The sequence below is a fragment of the Cryptotermes secundus genome, unplaced genomic scaffold (assembly GCF_002891405.2).
Source record: "Cryptotermes secundus unplaced genomic scaffold, Csec_1.0 scaffold5, whole genome shotgun sequence".
NCBI lineage: Eukaryota > Metazoa > Arthropoda > Insecta > Blattodea > Kalotermitidae > Cryptotermes > Cryptotermes secundus.
This window is the reverse complement of record NW_019724742.1, coordinates 5872376-5898992: the sequence shown is the minus strand read 5'-3', so window position 1 is coordinate 5898992 and position 26617 is coordinate 5872376. Positions and strand designations below refer to the sequence as shown.

General features: G+C 46.0%; 1 protein-coding gene across 1 annotated transcript in view; it reads right to left on the bottom strand.

The window, feature by feature from the left end:
* Positions 1–26617, bottom strand: part of LOC111862650 — a 125324-nt gene that overhangs the window by 38356 nt on the left and 60351 nt on the right. Inside the window, exons 9-10 of the mRNA XM_023848184.2 lie at positions 14562–14657; positions 3273–3386 (exon numbers count right to left, since the gene is read on the bottom strand). Coding sequence (XP_023703952.1) covers positions 3273–3386; positions 14562–14657 — 210 coding nt within the window. The remainder of the gene's footprint in view (positions 1–3272; positions 3387–14561; positions 14658–26617) is intronic.

Here is a 26617-nt window from a genome sequence, read left to right as displayed (position 1 = left end):
TGACATACCCAACACGTGACAATATTCTAATTTCTATGTTTTTAGGCAGCGGACCTTGTTCATTGTATGTATTTTGTTTTGTATTGTTCCCTTATGTTATAGACTTTCCTTGTCTGTATCAGTGTAAGTTCTACTGCCACCGGGTGAACACCCAATTGCAGTAAAATAATAATAATTACCCGAGTTCAGTCTCCTTTTAATTTCCTCCTGGATCAGGTTTTGAGTTGTCTGTACCACCTATACTAATATTCAAAATAAACTCCTGATTCGCCCACAGAGTATAGTTTCGTGTTTCACAATAAACAACGATTATTTCCCTACGAGACATTAACCGGTTGGTCTTCGCAACGGAGATGCACTGAGGTAGGAACTCGGCCTTACACATCACGCGGAGGAACTTCAGTATCCACAGGATTAATCAGTTTGCTGAGAAACCCTGAGGCCACTCCCTTCTCACCGTCTGCAGCGCGACTTCCGTTTCCTGTGCCCCCTGTCCCGCGCGAATGTCCCGACTCTGGCGTGTCGGAGTGAAGGCTCGGGAAACTGCGTGTGCTGCGTCACAGGGCTGTCCGTCCTCAAGTTGCAAAGCTACTGAAGAGATTTCCATGAAATTTTGTATTCGGAGCTTAAACAAAAAAGAATGTGAGACGCTGGTCCCCCTGCCCCTAGGGCCCAACATTCTTCTCAATTACGGCCGCGGGTACAACATCACAAACACAACTATCATAGAGCAACATAATATTCATATGTTCAGGTTGTCGGGGGTTGCTACAATATCATGGAGTCTGAGGACGTCAGGCGCAGAGGTTTTAACGCAAGGAACGTTTCGTCCAAAGTGACTTCTCACCGAACTGCCACATATTGCTTGCTGCACCCAGCTTTTGTTTGTTATCCCCCCCCCCCCCCGCAATAAATACTTTATTTTTGTTGTCATAAATTCCTGGCACTATCAGCATGTCCCTTGCGGTTTATTAGCCGAAATAATGGCTACACATTATTCGTAACAGAGGTCGACGCTGCGCACGCAGACGGAGTATGTTCAGGTCAGCTGAGGAGACAGGCCTGTGAGTGCCCGCCTGACTCCTGACAGGGGAGAACTGAAAACAGAAGTCCACACCACAGGAAGTTCCCGCGTGTTCTGACCTCCTTTCTTCACCCGAAGCTCTGCCTGACTTGACAGGTACCCACCAGAACTATGGAACCAGTTTCAACCAATAATTTCACAGAGGGATGGCACCATCCCTCATTTTATCACCTCATTCGTGACACTTTGACAAGAAGAGTGCCATGCAGAGCAGATGGCAATACACACAGAAGCAGGACAACTCATGACTGAAGACTAGAACTGTATGGACTGATGATACAGAGACGCAACTTCACCTTGCAGTTCTGTGTATGATGAGCAAACATATTGTCACGTACACGTATTATGCAGTGACTACAGACGGGGTTTGGATTGGTAATTGCATTTACTGAACACTTACAGATCGTAACTACAAGTAACTATAGTGCTATCGCTAATTCACACTTTACAAATCGCTGATGCACAGAGACTAGTGTTCTCAGTCTGCTGAAGTCTTCATTAGCCGTGTCCTCGTAACGGCTCCTAACAACGGCTATTCCTCTGCTTCTTGACTCAAGAACTTTCCAAACGACGGCTCCCTTCCAATCGAACTATCTTGCTTCAATTGTCCTCCTTAGGACCCCTTTGCACGGACTGAGTAGAAAACACCGTTTCCAACAGTTGCATGCGTATTCATTGCCGCGGGAATGTGTTTACCGAGCCGTTGCCTTGAAACAGCTATGGTATATTTGCTTATCTCGTGGTCGTTCCATAGTAATGGCTCTACATGCTACAATCATGCAGAACATATGAACTGGAATATATACATATTTAGAGGTCTAATGAAGTCTTCATTTATAAAATTTCAGCCGGGGTACCTCAATCGGCATACCGGTGGGCTACGGCCGCAACGGCCGGGGGTTCAATTCCTGGAAGAGGCAAACATTCCATACTCCACAACGTCCATACAAGTTCTGGACTCCACCAGCCCCCCTGTACCTGCCTTGAAAATTGCATTTAAAAGCATGTTTACAAGTAGATCACTGTAAATAAAATTTATCAGATACGGGCGGGGCGTCAACTACTAGTAAGAGAAATCTGGGCCTCGTGTTTGCTTAGAGAAATTCTTACAAATTTGATAAAATTAGCTTTAAGAAGGTACAGCCCAGTTATGTGTGCTTCATCTGGGCCCCACGTCCCCACAGCAGTGTCGACAGGTCAGCACAGTCGTCACTTGCAATCAAGCGCTGATCCGATTAACAACCCCTGCAGGAGAGCAGCAGAGCCGCTGCGCCCTTCTTGAGAAGCCGCCAGTTGTGCTGCTATTCACGAACTTCCCACACATCTTATGGAAACCGAAAGTTCATTCCCGTGTTCACAACATCCATTTTAATATTATCAATCCACCTACGTCTTGGTCTTCCTAATGATCTCTTTCCTTCTGGCCTTCCCACCAATATCCTATATGCATTGCTCTTCCCCGCCAATCGTGTTACATGCCCTGCCCATCTCACCCTCCTTCACTTGATCATTCTAATTATATTTGAAGAAGAGTAAAAGTTATGAAGCTCATTAAGCAGTTTTCTCCGACCTCCCGTCACTACATCTCTCTTCGGTCCAAATATTCCCCTCAGCAACCTCTTCTCGAACACGCTCGGTCTATGTTCCTCCTATCAACCACTGGGCCAGCGGTTCTGAACAAGGAATGCATGCACGCTCACAGGACAAGTGACATATGTTTCATACACTGCCTACCAAAGGACCTACTCGTAAAAACATTTCGACAAATTTCCTAGAGCGGAACAAATAGTTCTTGTTGGATCTGAGGTCCTTACGACGGTGACTATGAACAGCACGGCCGTAACGTAACAGGGACGTAACGCCGTGTAGCTCGAAGATAGCCCGAAGTTTCGGAAAAATATACCGCCTCTATCCTGAGGGTCGAAGTGCGTGCCAGGCAAAATACCAGCTGAGCTTGGGTTACTGCTCAACAGTACAGGTGGAGGCGATATGTTCCTCCGAAACGTCTGGCTCACGCCGTTACACACCAGAAGATCCACTCCTTATGTAAAGTTCCACCATTACAAAGGAAAAATCTCCGTAGCTTGTCGTGTTCATAACGCAGAGAAGAACGCAGCCAACGCAAAGGGGCTCGCATATGAACCCTCACCGTTGGCACTGCAGCACCCCGCAACAATACTCAACTCACCCCTCAATGGCGCAGGCTTCTGTCCGCTGCTGGCAGTAATGCGTCGCGACGCCTGCTTGCGGGTTGTCGGTGTCTTCATGTTGACAACAGTAGTCGCGCTAACGCCGTTCTTCGCTGCAATAATCAGAAATGAGTAATTAATAACAATAATAATAATTATCGCTGAAGCAGAGCGACAAGCAGCGCCCGCCTGGTGTAAGGGAACGGACACACGCAACACAAGCTTCTCACCGCGGCGGCCCGGGTTCCAACCCTGCCAGGCAAATGATGACCCGGCGCTGATATAACAAGTGAAGTGGACTCAGTCTCACCGCCCCCACCATATATACAGAGTGCTCCAGGGAGGTCATAGTATCGGCCATTTTAAGCAAAAATGTGACGCTCAACATGTCACATAAAGCTGCAGCACCTGTGTGCCTACAAATTCGGGGACTGTTCGTCGCCTATAGGACACATGTTCCGCCACAACTTTCAGTGGACTGCACGGCGTCACATCCCAGAAGACAGAGCGTGGTCGAGGACAATGTTTGGAACCTGGAGGAAGGAAGTGACAGCACGCTAGAGACAACTACATAATGAGGAACTTGCGTTACAACGACCCATGAGTGGGATCGTTCTCGGCCATTTTCATTATTTCTGTGAGTGATTCACGACGCCCGCGGCAGCTGCACTACATAGCGACGAAGTGGGAAGGATCTGGGAGGAAACAACTATGGCCCAATCGAGGCACTATCCCAGAATTTGTATACAGTGACTGAGGAAAACGACGAGAAACTTGTCAGGACAGCCGATTTCCCGGGAGCGTCATCAGTAAACACATCCACTCCGAGACGGTAAACGTAACACACTCTGATTGGTGCTGTTGTCAGAGAACGGTGCGGCACAGTGGTCACCTCTCCTGCTTAGGAAAGTCTAGGGTTCAATTTCCATCCGAAGACAGACATTCTTCGTGGCTTTCTCCAGTCCCTACATGCAAATTTCGGGTTACTTCCTCAAAATAGGCCACGACCAGTTCCTTCGATAATCCCTCCGAATCATTACTCACTAGAGCTAATCGTCCTTCCATTCGACATTGCATAACGAGATACTAACAACGTCATCTTAAATACGACATAAACGAAAACATAATTTATGTAAACTTCAATATCCTTCAAGCGCTCTAGTAACTGAATTGACAACCTGTCGCGCTCACTGCGCTAATGTTGCAGATACGTGTATACTCTAGAAGCGTCACGGCGTTCACAGCAGCTGACATACAGACAACATTCTGATTTACGGCTCACCTCTGTACCAATATTCCACATGTTCAGCTCCAGCGGCTCTCCACTAACGCCAGCAAAAAGAAAATTACGCATGGGCCCCATGCTACTCTTATCCAGTCTACAACGAGAATACCTAAACAGACGGTACCAGTTTTGCGATGATCTATTGCCATATATTAAGCGGTGCAATAGGCGCTCCCACCTCATAAGTTCGCGCATCCGCAAGTTATAAACATATACCGACTGTGGGGAATTAAAAAGCATGACGCTGGAGTGGTGTTTAATGGCATAACTTCATGTAAAGTCTCGGACGCGCTAAAAGGGAGAAAACAGACAACCCTGCTTTCTGTCGTTACGAAAGGGGAGCAACGTGCACGTCATAACATTAACTGCAGGATGTCTCCTGCTTGCTTCGCTTACGCGACCTCGAAGACAGAGGTAGTACTTTGCTCCGAAACACCGAAAAACTTCTACCAGACTACAATATGTCACATCCCAGGTGAGGAGGTTTCCTCGAACGTATGAACCGTTCCGGGTGCGGTAACAGAGCATGACTTGCTCGGCGGGTGAATTCTGACAACTCAGCTGGTATAACGACGGGCCCCGGGGCTGGAAGACCGGGGTTCGATTCCCAGCAGACGCTAGTGATTTTTCTCTTCTCCACAGCTTCCATGAGGCCCGCCCAGCCTACCCAGTGGACAATTTCTCCTCGGTTAGTGCGGCCGGGGCGTGAATATGGCCACTCACCTCTATCTAGTGCAAACATCAAGACTGGTGGTGCTATATCTCCACTCCCCCATACGTCTTCTTGACGTCATGCTTAACTGATTAAGTCACGGGGTAAAAATAATTTGCAGCCAAAATAATAATAATAAAAAACACAGGGCCAATGTTCTGCACAGCACTCAACACAAAGAGGCGGTTCTATGAATGTGTTCTGCACACTACACAACACATACCGGCGGTTCAATAAATGTGTTCTGCACAGCACTCAACACAAAGAGGCGATTCTGTGAATGTGTTCTGCACACTACACAACACAAAGATGCGGTTCTGTGAATGGGTTCTGCACAGCACTCAACACATACCGGCGGTTCAGTAAATGTGTGCTGCACACTACACAACACATACCGGCGGCTCAGTAAATGTGTTCTGCACACTACACAACACATACCGGCGGCTCAGTAAATGTGTTCTGCACCCTACACAACTCCACTTGTGTATCGGACCCTGCGCCCTATGCAACTTATCTCGACGGTGTTCAGAAGTTCGGGTGCAATCGTCAGAAATATAAAGTTGCTCTTGTGAAGCAACCTTTCAAATATTTCACTGTGCTTATCTTCCCTCACACCAGCTGATGCAACACACAACAGACTGTAAAACAAACCATGCTCAGAGATTCAATCCCTTACTAAAGTGGCATTAGCTAAAGTTTTCCAGACGTCTGGGCTGTCTCCGCGACAGACATAACTCGAGTAATGCTACGGTATCGGCTGCAAGTCGGGTTCGTATTTCTCTCAAGTATGAAGTCCACTTAAATAATACTAAAAATGCAATCTGTACCTCACAGGAAACACTGCGTCTCCAGTGTCAACCGATTAACGCGCTCTAGCAAAGTTCCACCCTCGTTTTCTGAGGATCATACGAACGAATCTTGTAATGTACGTACAGTGGACCAGAGTTCATGAGGCTGCCCTCAAGACTCCGTGACTCTGCAGACATCTGACAGCAACTGCTATGAACCTCGTCGACAGTCAGCAGCTAGATCGCTGTTACAACACACATCACCTATTCCTGGGTCTTCAACGACTCTACTGCCATTCGCGACTGGAGCACGCGGTAGCGTAGTTGGTTGAGGCATTATTCTACAAGCCGGAATGTCGCCGGTTCGATTTCCGATGGGGTCACTGCATTTGCCAGTTAATCTAATCCTTTCAGCCGCAGTATGGCCCTAAGGTCGACTCAGCCTTTAACAGAAATGAATACCAGGAATCTCCCTGGGGGGTTAAGGGCGGCCGGCTGACAATCTCACCATCTGTGAGCCGAGTGTCTACAAGATGTGGGAGCCTCGACGTCTCAAAATCCTATGGGTCTTCACAGCCTGTTACAAGGATAGCTTAACCCTCTTTACCCTCCATGATTAATTTTCAGTCTACTGCCTTGTATCCTATTCACACGCTGTTTCAAATTTAATTACAGTAAAATCCGGCTAATCCGGATTAGTGAAGCAAAATGTAGCCCTAAAACACAAGAAAACTTAGAGAACAAAAAATGGAAAACTTAATTATATAAATAGTGGTGATGAAAATAAATAAAAATACCATTGTAAACCTTTATTTAAAAACTATAAAAAGACAATACATTTATTCATCGATAGAAGGCTCAGAAGTTGTATTTGTTTTGAACGTAATGATGCAGGTTTGAAGAAACTGTCAGGTTTTGCCTGAACAGACAGGTAGTTCATCTGCCTTCTTAAATGTATGTACTCAGCTGTGAACAGCAATTATCATATTTCGATCCGGGTTAGCGAGGTTTACTGTATTACATCCTTACCTCTTTCACGACGCGCACAGTTTGCAGAGGATATTGTTCCACGAACTCCGGCCCTAGCCGTGACGTACCTGAGGATATTCACATCACAACTGCGCAAGCGCACACTGTGGCTCCAATATGGGCGACTTCTCACACAATGATGTAATAATTGAGTATACAAGTAAACTCGTAAGGCACAGAGGCATACCGTCTCAACTGCGGGCGTCACTAATGGTCAAAAAGTGGTGCGATGTTTGTTGATGATGATGACTGAACATGTAGCCGTGTATCACTAGGATTCTGGGCGCTGTCCGTCGTCGGATATTCCGAAAAGAACACAGCGTTTCGGACAACGGATCCCTTTCCACCCTCAGCTGTAAGGCTTGGAAGACATCTGCTCAGTTGGGGTTCATTAGAAACAGCTGATCTGAGTCACTGGGACGCTGTGTCCTGTCAGGACGCCAAACGACGGACGACGTCGGAAATCAGTTATTACTAAGAGTAACATACCGCTGTGTGGTGCTTCAGAAGTGATGTTGTGTTGTGCTGTTAGTATTTCAGTCCGCTGTAACAATCGCTTATTTCTCTTGACATAGTGAAAATAGATTTTCTAGCGATGACGTAACCCGTAATATGCCGCCTCTTTACTGCTGGTTTCTTGCATGGCTCACTCTTCTACACTGAAGATGGAGGCGACACGTTACTCCGAAACGTCAGTTGACGTATACCGAACTACACAGCGTTATAGCCCCAGAATACTGAACTCTTCAAATAGTTTATCACTTAACGAAAATGCTTTGCGAAGTGCTGGAGAGTACGAGAAACTAAATTTCCCTTACAAAACAATAAAACGTTGTTCGCGCTTTCTCCTTGTCCATATAGAGAATGTTGGCCTGCAACGCTCTTCCTTCCAGTCCAGGCATCTGCTGTGAACAGAAGGCACACTTAAGCCGCCCAGTTTCTCTTTTTCCAGTTTTCAGTGCTGAAAGTTCGTTATCCTCGAAGGTAACATCTTCAGTTGTCGGTCAGTTGTCTGTTCGAGCACTCAGAGTGATGGCGTGTCGGCCAAGAAATCTCCATCAGCCTTTCAAAACACAGCGACAATTACACGCAGCGGCCGCTCTAACAGCAAAACATCCTGCACTTTCGCCACACGGTGTATTTATTCGCTTCGTATGCTTCTCACAATGGACAGCGATTATTTCCCTAAACAGCATTAACCGGTTGTTCATTGTAGCGGAGACGTGATGTGCTTCCTGTGAGGTACGAACTGAATTTTTATATATTATTTAGGCTTGAAACTGCCGCGTGGAGGCGGGTTCGAATACCTCCACCGTAGCCCTGCGAGTCGTAGAAGCAGATGAAAAGGAAACCCAGTGCCTGGAGGTATAACTGGGCCACCCTGTTCCTGGGAAGGGGGGGCCATAAATACGGGAACCTGGCCTTCCAGGTTGGAGAGTCTCGAATATGAGACAGTAAAATGTGGTTATTAGTCCCGCGTGACTCTAACCGGATAATGCGCTGGCGAGGACCCGTAGCAATTGTAAACGACAGACCCATCCTTCTAAAAGAGAGGTTGTTACATAAGGACTATGACCGCAAGGATTCAGTTGAAAAAATCTGGTCTTGAATCTCAAGAGGTTTGGCGCCAAGACGACCTGATTGGCCGTAAACCGCCAGTCGTAAAGTACACGTAACTCTGACCCTAACTTCACGTATGAAACAGTAAACTTCCCGAAATAGGCAGAATATTATCTTCTTATATGTGACGCCGTTAAGTCTTGAAGAAGTTTACCGACGTTCCACCCACTTTCAGGCTTTCCAGAAGACAGAAGCAGTATGTTTTTCCGAAACATCGGTTAAGTTTGTACCAGACTACACGGCCTCATCCCGGGAAGATGCTGATCGTCACAACGCCGACCTCAGCTTCTGGACCGCTGCAAGCAAACCCCGTTTGCTGGAACCACTGAATCCAGAAGTACAGTCGCTTTCTGCTGTCCACGTGACTTCTGCAGCTTCATGCAAACGTGGTCTGGTTTCTCATCACGCAAACTCTGCGACGTAATTGACCTACCTACGAGCTGTTTCAGAATGCATAAATTTGCTGATTTCAGGTAATCAAGACACGAAAAGAATACAAGTGAAATCTACCGGAGAAACCAGACGCTCCTGATGGATCTTCTTCCTCCAAGCACGTGACCCACACCTGCCGTCATGAAACCGATCTGTTCACTTTCACTAATTATTCACGTTTTCCTGATGATCAAGTGTTCTCACCGCGACAAACCGACCCTAACCTCGTTCCTTTCGAAGGACGAACTCGAACACAACACATCAGCATGAGTTCTGCGCAGCAACTGGGGGGGTGCGGGGAGAGGGCATCGGTCTGAGCCCATGTCATGCCCCCGAAACTCTAAGCTGAGGGACGAAAAGCAAATTTAATTTTGGTTTGCATCCCTCCAGTGTGGACACGCGATGGCGTACTGGTTGAGGCGCTATGCAGCAAGCTGGAAGGTCGCGAGTTCGATTCCCGATGAGTCATTGAATTTTTCAAATTGACCTAATCCTTCTAGCTGCACTATAGCCACGGGGTCGACTCAGTCTCTAACATACATGAGTACCAGGAATCTTCCTTGAGGTAAAGGACAGCGCGTAAGGCCGACAAACTGATCGCCATCTGTGAGCCGATTGTCCAGAAAATGTGGGACAACCCTATGGGCCTCCACGGATAGCTATATCCCTCCAGCGTGGGAAAATCCTTACGTGCAGCTCAATTAAAGCTGCCACACGCGATAAGCTAATTAACGTGAGATCTGATGTTCTCAGGAGAATTGGCCTGCAGTCTTCTGGTAGGTGACACAGTGTAGTTTGGTAGATGTTCATTAAAGTGTCGGAGTACGTACTACTTCCATCCTCAGGATCGAAGAGCAAGCAGCAACAGGACGTCGGTAGACTTCTAAAAGAAAAGCCGTCTCCACATCCCAGAGGAAATTGTCCCTTTCTCCAAGTGCTGAGTATTCAATCGAACACAAAGCGAGTAATTTCTGGCTTCGAAGCGGAAAGTCGCATGAAGTGTGGTTATTTACTGAGAAACAACTGTTCACTTGTCAGGCCGCGTGCAACAACACAGAAACTGCTGAAGGAACTTTCATGATTTATACCTTTTCGACTTTGTAATAGCACTTTCAACCTCAAAAGGGTTAGATGATCAGGTACTAATGGCTCAGCTGTATGTATTTCTGTCTAACATCGCTGACCCTATGTACTTTCAATAACTGAGAGAAGTAGTTCCTCCACCTATTCAAAATGTCGTGGGAATCTGCAAGCAGACCATCATTCTCATCGTTCACTAAGTTACTTCTACGTTGGTAACCCCTCTTAAAGTCGTTTATTCCTGCATACAGATTCCGACTCCACCAGTTGTCGTTATGCTTCGGATTTTCACCGCCCAACAACCTTCGACGATGGCGCCACAGACCACAACAGCTGCAAAACTGAGATAGCCTCCACGGCGGTGCCGGGAGATGACAGCACCAGCTTCGTTATATGCAGCGGAACTGTGGATGCGTCATCAGTGACGTAATCGTTTTCATTGAAATGTTAGTAGATTTCATTTTCAAACTATTTCCGGTGCCCACTTGCAGATGCGAAACTTAAAACGTACTTACAGAGGACTTTGCTCCTGTAAGACTGACAAGTCGCCTCCATCTTCAGGATCGAAGTACAAGCCGGGCAAGAAATTTGCTTTCCGCTGGTTTCTAGATGGGCTTATTTTTCTACCCTGAAGACGGAGGCAATACGTTTCTCCGAAAGTACATGGTGAAGACCACTGCTGTGAGAACTTCGAATCTTGCAAATCGATTTACTGATGATCAGGGCACGGATTTTCATGACCTAAAAATATTTTTAAAATGACCTATAAAATGGCCGAAAAATCCAGAAAATTTCCTTAAAGTTAAAAAACATCATAATTTTATCATGTCATGGAAAATCTATTAATTGTTTTAAAATGCATTTTTAATCTGCATTAACACTGAGAAATCATCGTTACTCTTCTAAGTTCGTCCTCGTTCTTATGTTGAAAATTAAGCAATACGAGTATATGTAAGATTTGGGGCTTTCACGGCGGTGACTATGAAGAAAGCAGTCTTCTGGGATTTGGCACCGTGTATATGTGGTGTTAACCGACGTTTCGGAGGAACGTATTCTTCAATACGAGTATATGTTTGAATTTTAAGCTAAATGCTTTAATACGATTATTTGCTACCATGTTGGAACGCTTATCATATATATACAGGTGCGCGCATATACGTATACGGTATATATTCCAATATTTAAGTGCCACCTCATTCAGAGCTGCAATAGATGACAGTCAACATGCGGAGATTCTCGATGGTGAGAGAGCGCCTACTGTCCGACAGCACATTCTTGTACTTGGAGAAACTCCTTTCCACATCTGCAGACACAGTGGGAGCGTACTTGAAGTGTACCAAATCACTAGCAGTACGTTCCTCTTCAATACTTAAAGTGCTGAAGGACTCTCCTGACAGAATTCGAGAAATGCTGCATAATGTTTCATAACCTGAGCTCTTATCTAGAACATGTTTCATTTTTCTTGACAACCATTTTTGCCAATGTCCCCTGACACTTTCTCCAAATCACTGGCTATTTTCTTCACGAGAGCGGGCGAATCTTCTAGCGCTGCTCCTTTCTCTTGTAAGCATTTGATTCCTTCCGTCACGAAACTGAAATCTGCCTTTATGAAGGTCAGCTGTCCTTCAATTTCGCTGCACGAGAACTGTTCCTGAGCAGCTTCAATTGCCCTCGCATCTTCTATCTTCATTTAATATACAATGTTTTTCACTGCCTGAAAATGATCGCAATAGTAAATTGTAGCATCGATCCACGGTCCCCACCTTGTGATGACGGGGTCCGGGGGCTGTGGAACACCAGGAGCCATAGATTCAAATTGTATTTTATGAGCTGGAACCATGACAAAAATCTTCTTCGTCCACGACACGAGAGCATCCACTTGAGGAAATCTTGATCTCACTTCCTCAGTCACTCTATGCAGTGCATGAGCTACGCAAGTAACGTGCACCAGTTTCGTATAAAACGACTTTATTGACTTTGCCTCCTTTTAAAATATATGGGGTCGTATCGGTCACAAGAAGCAAACCAACGAAGTGCCGTATACCCTCTGGCCACAGTAGAAACGTCGACCTGTCCAAGAGTTCACAAACTGTGGAAGGATTAACGGACTCTAGCACCTCACTCGTAAGGAGAAACACTTCACCTGGTCCATCAATTTCCAAGGTTCCAATGAAGACGTTTGCCTCCGTATCGCAGGTCTCATGAACAGAAACGAAAATCTTCTTCCCAGGCACTCTATTCCTAATGATTTCCAGCATATTGCTGTAGCACTTGGAAAGATAGTGGATTCGTTTGGGATAGAAAGACCACACTTCACTTCCAGAAAATTTTTCAGTTTTTCATTGTTCGGAGCACAAAGCGGAATATTTTCGGACACTACAGCATCACACAGATCTGAGACTTACTTCCGCCCTCCAATGAACACTGTTGTGTGTAATACTTGCAGTAATACTTGCACAGATTTCTATTTGTTCGAAATTTGCAGTGCTCGTATATGCTTGTTGCGGCCGATATGTTGTTGTACCGTGAATCTTTTTTCTGCCGCTAATTTTGCGTCACACAACTTACAGTATAAAATGTTACCGTCAGTTGAAAATATATAATCTCCAAATTCAGCTACAATCTGCTTTAAATGACACGATTTAGGTGGCCTCGCTTTAGGCATGCACATGTGTCATATTCCGAACGGTTTCCGAGATAGAGCGATTTCACTGCACAGTACACTGTACAGTGAAATAGCTCTATCTCGGTGCACCTCGTCTGAACAGTGTACTGTGTACTGTGCAGTGAAACAGCTCTATCTCGGAAACCGTTCGGAAGAGGACGCATGTATATACAAAGGGTGTCCCAGGAGGAATGTGCCAAACTTCGGGAGGGTGTTCCTTATGTTAAAGTATGCCGATATAACCCAAAACACCTATGTCCAAAGTTGAACGGTTACGGAGATAATGGCCCGAGAAAAGTGTGGTCTTCTTGCAGGTCCACGCACTGTGGACAGTCAGCTGTGACTGTTATCTGTTTGTACTTGAGTGTGGTGATGTCACACTAGCCGTGATCTCATGCGCAACCTACCAGAGCCTACATATTACGTTGCGGCGGGGTCGTGAATGGGTGGTAAATTAGTTGTGTGATGAGTTGCTGAAATGCCTCTTGTGTTTTCACACGTGGAATATTGTGATATGCATTTTGTGTGTGGATTTTGCGGTCGCAATGCACGTGCTGCTGTTGAAGAATACCAAAGGCGTTTTCCCGATCGAAGGATTCCATCTCGAAGTGTATTTACGCGAATTCACCAGACATTGCGTGATACTGGTTCTCTTGCAAGTGTTTCTGTGCACTCTGAAAGGCAGGATGTACGAATGATAGACACACGAGAGCACATTCTTGATATTGTTCAGTGAAGTCCGCGTCTATCACTCGTAGAATCGCCTCTCGCATCGGCGTATCATGTATTCAGGTGTGGCAAACTTTACATCATGAAGAGTTATTCTTACCATGATCAAATGGTACAACATCTGGAACCAGGCGACCATGCACAGCGTATGGATTTGTGCCACTGGATAAAAAGTTCATCCCGAACTGTTAAGCGTCATTTTATTCAGTGATGAGGCGTCTTTTACCCTGGATGGTGTAAATAATTTACGAAATGTGCATACGTGGTTCCATAATAATCCACATGAGATAATGGAAACGAAATTCCAAAAGAGATTTCCTGTGAATGTACGTTTACAGTTATGTGGTCGGGTTATAGCGCAGCCATATTACGTCATCGCTCGCCAGTCATGTGTCATGTATAGTGCTTGGAAACCTAAGGACAATTATGACATGGCGAGCGAGTATTTCGTACTTCAATTTTATGGCTTTCCGTCACTCACAAGTTAGTTTGATGTTACGTACATTATTAACATTACAGAATCCACATATTCCTGCCAGTTTTAATATGTATTTTGTAATCAACAAGTGTGTAACACCGGTCAAAGTTTGACACTTCTCTGGCCATTATCTCCATAACCGTTCAACTTTGGACATAGGTGTTTTGGGTTATATCGGCATACTTTAACATAAGGAACACCCTCCCGAAGTTTGGCACATTCCTCCTGGGACACCCTGTATACACTTTTTGCTTAGCGTGAGGACCGATACTATGACCTCCCAGAATACTGACCTTTCCTCCTGGGACACTCTGTATAGCAAACACTTCAAGAGTCGACAAAAAAACAAAAATAAATCAGATATTCGACTGAACAGACTCTGAGTGTGAATGATTATTTAAGAACGCTACGACAAGTATTCGAACCAGCAGCTGCCAATTAAGTCACAGAGCACAGGAAGATGTACTTACGTAATGGCGGTCTCGAAGTACGTGTCATGGCGTGAGACGCCGAGCCGTCGCTCAGTGGACTTGATGACCGACCGACATCTCGTTTCTTCGATGATCCTGGAACGACATAAGATCTGCGTTATTTCCTTAGAACCGGCTTGTTGCAGCTGCAATCTGATTGACCCTACCGTCCGTCGCACGCACGCACACCGTGTAACAGCACCGACTGGCAACATGGTCTCAGGAGCATGTTCACATCATAACTTAAGGATGTACAGAAGATGTGACATGATGGTAAGAGTCATCAATTTTTATGTAGGAGTATTTTTATTTTACCACTTTCATTTTCTCTTCTCCGCGTGGTCCAGACCGGCTCTGGGGTCACCCAACCTCATATCCAATGGGTACGGGAGGGGCTCTCTCCCCGTGGGTAAAGCGGCCGGGGCGTGAAGCTGACCACTCACCTACAGCTAGTACCGAAGTCAAGAAAATATGGATCTTTCCATCCACATCCCATACGCCTTCATGGAGTAGTGCTTAGTTAAGCATAGGGACAATTTTACATTTTCACCGCCTTTTTGGCTACATTTATCATTTATGTCACTCATTATAAAACTTCTGAGTGACTGCTCTTTGAATCGCTTATCTGACAAAACAAAATTTGATTAATTTTTAATAAATGATTATTATAAATAGTACTAAAATCACGTTTTAATATAAATGAAATGATCTTTGTTTATAATACTTATGAAAAATATTGATTTAATTTTATTTATTTCGATTATTGAAATATTCTTTGCGAAGAATTAAACTTGACAACACTGTAGTTTTCCATTCGCTGGCTGCCTTGCGCAGTTCAGTGGTCCCACATGAGCACAGCTTTAGTTGGCGCGTTGTACAGTTATAAGTCAACCGTACCTACAGTTCTCTTTGTTACAGTGATGCCGAAAGCAACTTATCGTTGGTAAGGAAGAATAGTGACTAAAAGAGCGTATGAGAAAAGACCCGCTCAACAGAAAACTCGCTATAGTTTCTGCTACCTTACTTTGTAACTGTTTCCAATGTTGCCACATTTCTACAATCTTGCAAATCGAGTAAAAGTCAAAGTTTCAATGTTATTATCAATTTCTCCTGAACTGTGCAGTGAATGTAAATGTAATTACGCAACAGTATTTCTTAGGGCTGAAATTACAAGTGTAAACACTTTTTAAACTCGTGGTACCACCTTTTTTTCCCATGCTTTTCATCTGCTATAATGTACGAGGTGACTAACATCCATAAGATCACGCGTAAATTTAATAAAAATTGAAAGTGCGATAACTTTGAACGGGTTGGGAATGAGTAAAAATATTTTTTACAGATTTCGGAATAAAACAACGAACGGTCTGTGCAATTTTCATCCATTTTGTACGATTTTTAAGCATCTCCTATACTTCCTTAAGCAAAGGAACACGTACGTGAGATTGGGCACATCGAATGTAACGAGCTTATACAGAACAGCCTCGCCGACAAGACTTGCAAGAGAAAGGGCAAAGTATAAGTTACAATTAGTGGGGGCAGTGTTTCCAAATTGCCAACAGATATTGTTTTGAATTCGAAACCGGGAAATTGCATTTATCGGGAAATCATAAGTTATTCCGTATTTTCATAACATTTTATTTGCGCATTTTTAAATAATCATGAGTGGCCACAATAATAAACAGTGAACCATTTTCTGTGATAGGTTTACAGAAAAAGTTGCAGAGGTTTCTGCATAAAAATCGATATAATAATAAACGCATGGTTACTGCCAGCCACGGTCTGCACTGCGCAGCTCGATAACTTCTTCCACCAGCGGACGTTCCTCTCTTCTCGGGCTAACGTCCTCGCAGGCTGGCGGCCACCTCACCCCAACCTCACTCAGGTTATGTTACGACAGAGGGTCAGTCGTATAGTTTAGTTTGGTTTGTTTTTGGTGTCAAGCCCCATCTGAAGCCAAGATAAAATTTTTGTTACTATCAGACAGTTTCAGGTCTCTCGATGTGGGGCACCCTCTCTGACGAGAGGATGGATCTGTCGTTTACAGCTACTGCTGGTCCTCGCCAGCGCAGTCATTCTGCCTCGGCAAGAACGGCACAGAAAACATCGCCTCAAACAGTTCTTTTATTGTTGCGAGCGTGTCTGTTGCGGAGATCACGTACCGGCTACTGAGCCTTTGCCTAGCAACGGCCCTATTAGCCGAGCCGCTCCCAAGCAACGGTTGCCTCTGCTGGTTTCTTAATTCTGGTTTTCAGCAGGCGTACCACAGTATTAAAATGAACCTTACAGATCTAGGTGGGGGTGGTACTGACTGGATTCATCTGGCTGATGATAGTGGCCTGTGGCAGACTCCTCTGAACAATGTAATGAAGCATCGGATTCCATAAAACTCTGTGCTCCTGTTTGGCTTCTCAAGAAGGGCTCAGCTCTATGCCGCGAATGAGTAATCGAGTAGCTATGTTCACGTTACAGTCACAACAGTTCAGGGGAACAGTATGCAAGATTTGAGGTTTTCACGGCGGTGACTATGAAGAGAGACGTCTTCTGGGAGGTGGCGCCACACTGCTTTCTTGAGAGGAACATTTCGCTACATTTTGACATACAGACACTCACTCGGGGTCCACTGGCAGTGTCACCTTCCCCGCCAGCACACCTGCTCTGCCGATTGGTGCGTCTATGACGTCACAGGTTGCAGCTACTAGCGCACTCTTTTAGCAGGATGTATGCAACAGTAATAACTGAGACCTTCTACGGTTGCGTCGTCGATACTGCTTCTAAACGTAAACTTCTAAACTCTTAAGGCTGGCCACACGAGCGCATAAAATGCATCCGTTGCAAGGAACGTACTTAATGACAGACGTCGCTGAGGACACCACACAGTTGCAGAATGCGGTGCGTAGTTTTTTGTCTGCAATGGAGCCAGAAGAAAGCGTAGCATTCGCCTCTTGCTTATTTTTACAACGGACGTCACGACGTTCGTTACAACGGACATATTTTGTGCGCTCGTGTGGCCCCAGCCTAAAAGCTGAGAAACGCAAACCTTGCCTTGTTAGACCTTTCCTTTTTTTCTTAAATGACGAAAACCAATGATTACATGCTCGGTTAAGTTTTCAAAAATAACACTTCTAATGTTGTCAGCGCCGTCAGACTTAATTGCGGTAGATGACGTCAGACACCACGGCCCTCCGTGACGTCATTAAACTCCAATGAGGAGAAAGTTCTGTCTGGCTTGCTGGGGGGGGGGGGGGTTCCCTAGTGCGTCCGGAAACTAGCAGAACTGCACACAGCCGACTGCGCAGGTCAGTGTAAACACCAGGCGACACCGGAGAGCAATCTGCCGGCCGGCCACGTTGCTTATATTCCTTGCTGCTAGACAACACAGCGGCTCTCATGCTTACCGTTTACAGCTCTGGTCCTTCTTACTGCTGAACAGTATGCATAAATTAAAATTACTGTCACGTATACAAGTGACTGCCGATCACAGTGGCCGCGCTGGGATCGTGGGTTCGAATCCCACTCAAGGCATGGATATCTGTGCGTGCGTTTATTCTGCTTGTGCTGTCTTGTGCATAGGTAGCGGCCTTCCGATGGACTGATCCCCCATCAAAGGAGTCCTACCGTTTGTGTAAAAAAAAGAGATTACGAAACTGAAGAAGAGGACAGGGCCCAGCAAAGGGCTGTAACGCCACTAATGAATGAACGATTGAATTGGAGTGACTACAGACGGGGTTTGGATTGGGGACTCGATTTACTGACCACTTATACAGTTTGTTACTAAATGGCACACAGACTTAGTGTTCTTAGTCGTTTCCTGGTAACGGAGTTCAACACTGTCTCACTGTAACTACAGCACAGCCTGAGTCTCGACATACTGTCCGTCGCTGCTTCAGTTTTCCTCCTTGTATCGCCCAGTTTGCAGCCACGACTCAAAACGGCAGTTCTTCTCTTGTTGCGTGCGTGTTCATTTCGGTGGGAACCTCTTTACCGAGCCGTTGCCTAGCAATGAACTACTCCGGCTTTCAGGCGTGGTGTCACAGTGTTAAATAGGTGAGATACACGTTCGGACATAACGACTCCAGGGAAGTTCCACTGCAGACACACATAAACTGGGACTTCATACCAGCCGTCTTAACTTCATCAAAATAACTAGCATTTAAAAAACTCAGCTCTTACCTTACAGAGAAGAGTGGGTCTCCAGAACAAAAGATCTGTCGGTTAATACTGTTCAAGGAAATACTGTGCCAATCGTGAGAAACACGTGTGTATACCGTGAGAACAAAGCGTAGGGGTATAAGTGTTGAAGCGGGTGGTACATAGTTACCACTATACTTTTAAGACGTTAAAATGTGATTCAAGCACCATATGGAACATCCGTGAACACAGGCCAGGGACTGCGCGGAACCTATACTAAATGAATCCGCGCAACTCGAGGGAGAGACCGTGCGCGTATCTAGCAGGTGTGCACCAACACTGATCAAGTTCAGCACAAGTTAACCAGTCCTTTCCAAAATAGCAAGCCTAATCGCACGTCCTGCACGTCCCTCTTTCAGGACGTCGTGCTCCCTGTAGAACCAGTGAAGGCCCATTGGGTTGTGACACGTAATGCTCACATGGCGGTGAGCATGTCAGCCATTACTCGCTGCGGCCGCCCTTTATCCCCGGAGATATTCCTCGTACTCATTTCTGTTAGACGCTCAGTCGACCCCAGGGTCATAGTGCGGCTGGAAGGATTAGGTCAACTGAAAAATCCAAAGACCTCATTGAGAATCGAACCCGCCACCTTCCGGCTTGTAGCCTAGTGCCTGTAGAAGAAATCAAGTGTGTACCTTTTGCAAGCCTTCTTCGATTCGTTTTCTTTTATGCTGGCCGAAGCACAGCAACTGTTGTGTTGGATAACTTAAGTATTTCGTTGTCATGGAAACGGCGTAGGAAGAACTAACTGACAGACCCTGCCTGTCGAGCAATTGCGTAATGGAAACATTGAGACAGGTGTTTCTGCACATCACCTTACATGTAGCGGGAACCGGTTATAACGAAATGATTCTGTATGTTGTTTGCATTGTTACGTCACCAACTCGCTCCACAGAGCAGAGTCGTCCTTAAAAAGCTAACATCCGCCAGCAAGCCGACAAATTCCCGCCTCTTATGCAAATCCCAGGTTCATCACTGTCTTTCAGCACAAATCGCCACTTCTGCATATCCTGAGTCACACGGATCCAACCCACAACCCCATACCATTCCGTCTAGTTCAGTACCGTGCTCCAAACGGTCAGAGCGTGATACTGACCACTCAACTCGAGAGTGTTGGAGCTATACCTCCACTCTCCCATACGTCTTCGGGGCATTCACAACTTTACAGTATTTTTACCTCTACCTCCGCGTCTGTGCCTAGGTTTGTCAAGTAGTCTCCTCCAGGCAAATTTCTCATTTGAAATGTTGCGTGCTCTATGACCCACCCATCTCACCCCCTCATATGAGCCCCCTAATAACATCTGGTGAGGCGTGTAAGTTAAGAAAATCGTACTTCACCACTCTCTTCAACTTTCTGTCACTTCCTCACCCCTTATCAGGCCGAAATACTCTTATCAGCGCCCTGTTCTCAAACAGCCTCAATCCGCCACGACCAATGCCTTCTGGGATGTAACCCCGTGTAGTTTTGTACAGAGGAATCAGCGCCCTGTTCTCAAACAGCCTCAATCCGCCACGACCACTGACTGCCTTTTGGGATGTAACCCCGTGTAGTTTTGTACAGAGCAATCAGCGCCCTGTTCTCAAAGAGCCTCAATCCGCCACGACCACTGCCTTCTGGGATGTAACCCCGTGTAGTTTTGTACAGAGGAATCAGCGCCCTGTTTTCAAAGAAACTCAATCTGCCACGGCCACTGCCTTCTGGGATGTAACCCCATGTAGTTTTGTACAGAGGAATCAGCGCCCTGTTCTCAAAGAACCTCAATCTGCCACGACCACTGCCTTCTGGGATGTAACCCCGTGTAGTTTTGTACAGAGGAATCAATGTATCGGAGGAACCTGCTTCCTGTCTTTAAGGTGATAATACTCAACTACTCGACAACTCCAGTACGTCCGTGAGGACCTCCAACCTCACAATGCCAGCCTATGGGGAGGTTACTCTTCATAACGTCCATTCCCTTGTACCCTGAAGGTTCGTCCGACCGAAACCTTGGTGCGCGTCTACACTACGTCACATTCCTGAAGACAGTAATATTGATATAAATATACTGTGTGCGCAAAATGCCGATTCTTTAATGTTAAAACCTGCGGTGCATTTAGTTACCATTTCACTTTAACAACGGGTAAAATTACAGTCTTACAGTCTACTCTTGAGAGTTTCATTTTTTGGAAAGCAGACAAGAAGGGAAAATGTTGCCGCCTCTCCCTGAGTGTCTTAACATTCAGTATGTCGCTCATTTGTTCTCTTATTTTATGGCAATGAATCAGTTGTTATGCAGCGGATGAATGATTTAATTTTGGTGTGGAGGAAGAGCTGCCGTGACCTATTTAAGGCTCTATCTCACTTTCCCTAGGGACTGCAGGAAACCACGAAAACGTTCTTCCGGCTAGCGGGTACCCTGGGCGCGCTTCGAACCGAATGTGATCCCTTGCGCCTCCACACGCACGTGCAGTGGAGCCTTCCCTTCTCGAGTCACGAGGCCACTCCGCGTCTCTGCAAGATCAAACCTACCTCGCTACTCCGTCACGGAAACATCGTGGGAGTAACAAGATTGCAGAACGCAGACACACGCACGCGCAGTGGAGCCTTCCCTTCTCGAGTCACGAAGACACTCCGCGTTTCGGCAAGGTCAAAGTACCTCGCCACTCCGTCGCGGGAAAAATAAGACTGCAGAATGTAGATATTGCACGCACAGGATAACAACTGCCAGCCACAGGGATCTCCCTAACGGGCCCAAATGGACAAATGCCTCCCGTGTTCACCTACGGACGGACGCGCCGTATTCTTCGGAACGCCGGGCGATAGATGAAGTCCAGGAACCCGCCAAGTCCATCGTGAGACAACTGATCGACATTTTAATATGCGTTAGGTTAAGGTAGGGTTATCCCTGTGGTGAAATAAGCACAGCACCATAAAGACGTACTCACTGAATGGGAAGCTTCGCCCCACGGCCAGTCTCGATGCTGTGAAGGAAAAAAAAAATGTCTTTACCTTGCCGCGAATCGAACCCGATTCCTCGGTTGTTCAAGCTTGTACCGTAGTCACTACACTGACCAAGGCTCCTGTCAAATCACATGTGTTGAGAAACAAACACGAGGTCTGAAGTTCTCAGACAGAGGTGAATATTAAAGACTGCAGGGGAGGGGGGATTCTGGAATATGACGCCGTGTAGTCAGCTACACAGGTTCGGAGGAACCTGCAAGAAGCGGAGTGCACTGTTGTGGCTAAGAAGTCACTTAGCTCGACTCTGTAAGCCTTGCACTCAGCGCGTCTGCATGTGGTTCGGGGCTCTCCCCCGGCCATGAATATTGTCTATGCAGATTATTATGGTGATGTCATGTATTCTGGTAAACGGGTAGCCTACCACTGTTTCAGAAGAACACAGTTCCTCTATCCTCGAAGAATAACTTTTATACCGTGAAGATGTAGGCAGTAGGTTCCTCCGAAAGTGTTATCTACGTAACAAATTTCACAGAATCACGCATCCAAGACAGCAATCTTAAAGTAGTGTCCTTGAAAAACTCGCAGGCACGGAGTCCCAGATGGTTCCGAAAGTGCCCGCAGAACGCATTTACGTATTTACTCAGCACTTCGTCACACTTAGCACAGCTCTCCTTGTTAAGCATGTTCGGACAAGTGAGTGGCGCTTCACAAGTCACGAACGAAGTACCTCACTTCCTAATTCTGACCACCTGCTCCCACAAACTCTAAAAATATCTCTGAAAGTACATTTCTCTTGCTGTAGGTTACATCCGAGCCGTTCCACCAATGAAAACTGTATATGAATTAACACGGATGCATGCGAACAAACTGCTAAGAGTTAAGAACATGAAAATTACACAGCATTTTGTTAGCCTACTGTCATTACGCCGCTAAACTGTTCAAGGTCCGGTAAACAGCGCGGTTGTCACGAGCTCCCCTGCATTTCATTCTGGCGCCATATACTCTCAAACCCCGACAAAGGAATCGGGCAACACTGTCCCTGTCCTTAACTACGAGAAAGAATCAGTGAATAGGTCATAAATGGATATAAAACGTAAAACACGTGATATTCGAAACTGGGAAAAAAAAAACAAACATTTATTGCTCGACATATCCCCCACCAACATTGACACGCCTGTCCCATCGCTTTGTCAGTGCGCCGAAACCCACAGCACAGAAGTCCTGTGACTGTTGCTTCAGCCACTTCCGCACCTGGTCGGGTATCGTCTGCTATTTTCGTACTTCCTTAAGAGTATTTCTCGACCCAGTTGTGAACCGCTTCACGCGATAAACACTTCCCGCCCTAAACGGGAAATGTTTTTCTATGAATATTCTTTGCATTCAGTCTTTTTGCCCACAAGAAACGTACAACACAACGCTGCTCTTCGGTACTTTACTCCTCAAGCACGGTCGCCATTTTGACTACTAAAACCAGCCGGTGAACATGCGAATCCGCGTCTCATACCTAAACATTTTGTATTTTGAAAAATAAATTTATATACAAAAATTNAGCTCTATGAGTAAGTAAGTAAGTAATCACATTCTTCTAATCATCTTATTCTATCCCAGTGGTCACCCTGCGATTTTTGAATATACCTCTTAACTTAACTCTAAGAATAAAAAAAAAGTAAAGCTATCCCTGTAACAGGCCGTGAAGCACCATAGGGTTGTGAGACGTTGAGGGTCCCACATTATCCAGACAATCGGCTCAAAGATGGCCGTAAGGTTGTCAGGCTTACGCGCCGGCCGCGCTTTTCTCCCCGGGAAAATTATTTAATTAATTCCTGGTACTCATTTCTGTTAGAGGCTGAGTCGACCCCAGGGCCATAGTGCGGCCAGAAGGATTAGGTCAATTGAAGAAAATCCAATGACCTCATCGGGACTTGAATCCGCGACCTTCCGACTTGTAGCATAGTGCCTCAATCAACTACACGTACAAGAGCATACTATTACTATTTTGTACATTTGCTTCTTTTCCTCTTATTTTCTGTTTTTATTTTTCATTCTTTATTCTTTATATAAATTTAGGAATTTTGTTTATGAAGTAATAGACGCCTTGCACAAATCTTTTTTCTTCTAGCCTTAAGGCCTCTATAACTTGCTTTCAGTGTTCTTTTTTGTTGTTCTCAGACAGAATGCCCATCACTGTTGCCCGTTGGTCCCCGTCACCACCTTCGCATTCCGCCGTGGGCACAAAGTTAAATCTACTTAAGCTTGCTTTAAGACATGCTCCCATACGGTTTATTGACACAGTTAGACTCAGACACCGAGCATCAAACTAGGGAATACGAGTATATTCACATGAAAGCGCCCTCCCAGTCATATTCAATGGCTTCCTTGTCAGTCTCCCAGGCAAGTCCTTCACTCACACCGACATCTTATTCTGGAATGCTAGGGACATTACGTTCAAAAAATCCGAATTCATAAAGTAGTTGGAAGCCAGTAACATACCAACAGCACTAATTAGTGAGACCCACCATCTCACCGACAATCCTATGAGCCTCAATGGCCTGCTACAGGGATAGCTTTACCGTAGTTTTTTATTCTTTAACCGAAGCATTAGATCTCCAAGGAGTAGCAGCCTACACGTCATGTATCCTGGTTGTTTAATTCGCCAATTCCAATTCTGGACACACACATCGGATGTTCATTAAAGCGGAACTCTCGCTTAACCAGACATTTCTGTTCAGTGATTCTGTTTACGCAAGAGGTTCTATACGTTCCACGGGAACTAGATGCAGTCGTCACTGTTTGCTAATTAACTCTTCAACTGGAGCGGAGACTTAACAGCCGAACAGTCACTCAACTTGTCAAGAAATCCCAGCAAAATATGCACTCCGAGTTCATTACCCTACTCACAAGAGCGCGTATTCAAGATACAAGAGCATAACAGTGTCCCCACACGGTTACGTCTTCACTAACCGTTGCTTGGTAGGGGCTTCTAACAGCGGACGTTCACCTTCCTCTGGGATCCCGACCTATTCCCGTAACTCAGCTATCAGCTTCTCACAGCTACAGCTCATAACAACTGAACTGCAGCAGTCCTCTAACTAACTGACCTACTCACCAAGCAACTCTTCACTAATTAACTCCATTAACTTGTCCTGCTTATAACATCTCGGTATGGATCGCACAGATATCATCGTTCCTCCGTTGCCATTGTGTCATTGCTGTGTTCCTGTCGTGGTTCCCACGAGATCGCTACTCAGCCACTGCCTGGCAAACGGCAGTTGTTTACAGAGCCATTACTTAACAACGGCTGTTGTACAATTGTTGACTACCTGAGCGACCACCAGCTGCTAAAGCAGGCCTGATTCCAGTCCACTGAGACATGGTTCCTCAAGCAGACCTCATTCCAGTCCACTGGGATATAGCTCCTCAAGCAGGTCTGACTCCAGTCCACTGGGACATGGCTCCTGAAGCAGGCCCGACTTCAGTCCACTGGGACATGGCTCCTCAAGCAGGCCCGACTTCAGTCCACTGGGACAAGGCTCCTCAAGCAGGCCCGACTTCAGTCCACTGGGACATGGCTCCTGAAGCAGGCCCGACCACAGTCCACTGGGACATGTCTCCTCAAGCAGGCCCGACTTCAGTCCATTGGGACATGGCTCCTCAAGCAGGCCCGAATTCAGTCCACTGGGACATGGCTCCTCAAGCAGGCCTAACTGTAGCCCACTGGGACATGGCATTCCGAGAGACTTCATGAACTCGCTTATTGACATCAGGCCCACTGCCACAGTGCAATTAGGTACTGCGCGCGATTATATGTATAAGCAGCGATTGACTAAACAGCATTAACCGGTTGACTTTTGTAATGGAGACATAATGTTTTCCGTGACACGAATTACATGTTCATGTGTTAATTATATAGACCAACTTCAGGCTTCAAAAGGCTTAGACAAACGAGTCCCATATGATTCTAATCGAAGCAATGCCCAGTTTACTTACAGCTAGAACACCTGTCAAGTTATTAGCACTGGTGTCTCGCTACGTGACCTGCAGGTTACATAAACCAAACACCGACACCAGAGCTCCGAACCGAGGAGAGAAATCCTTCATCTGTCACTCGGGAAAAGGCGCGTGCGTCAACTTCAGTGCGAAATTTCCGTACCTGTAAGTTCTGTTAATAATAATAATAATTTGTGGAGGGGGTCTGACATCAGCTCCATCAAGTGCTCGAGCGGAGCAGAAATAAGCCCTTGCTTACTCCTGTCAACTGAAGAAGGAACGTAAAGATCAGTTTTCCTTGCGCTTCATTAATTACGCACTACGTCATGAAGGCGTATGGAGGAGTGGATGTACAGATCCACACATTCTTGACCTCGGCACCAGTTGCAGGTGAGTCGTCAACTTCACGCCCCGGCCGTTTAACCCCAGTAGCCACTGAGTAGAAGGTTGGGTGGGTTCCAGAGCCGGTCTGGACGACGTGGAGAAGAGAAAATGCTTGCCCCTACCAGGCAGCTCTCAGACAGTCGCTATACCGACTGAGCCGTCTCCTGAAGAAGGAGACAATTTAATAGTACGAATTCAGTGTCACTGTCTCAAAAGGAACGAATCTGTAACAAAAGAAATAAGCACTGGCCGAGAGGTTGGTGTATGTGCGTGCGTTAGGGTGACTTATCTCTGTCACATACTCGTAGGATGGCAATTTGGAGGTCAGTGCGAATTCTATTTGCCACGCTGAAAGTGACGGCCACGGATATAGAACTTCGAGCTCCCTCCGCCTTTATCTTCGTCTTCACTGTAGACGAGGCCGAATGACTTACGCCTCAATAGCACACAAACCTCGGCCTTCCAGTCAGCACTTGACAGATGTTTCCGCTTATCACGGGTCAGTGTATGGCTCAGCAAGCAGCCCCTCTGGAAGTAGTACACAAGACTCTCGAAC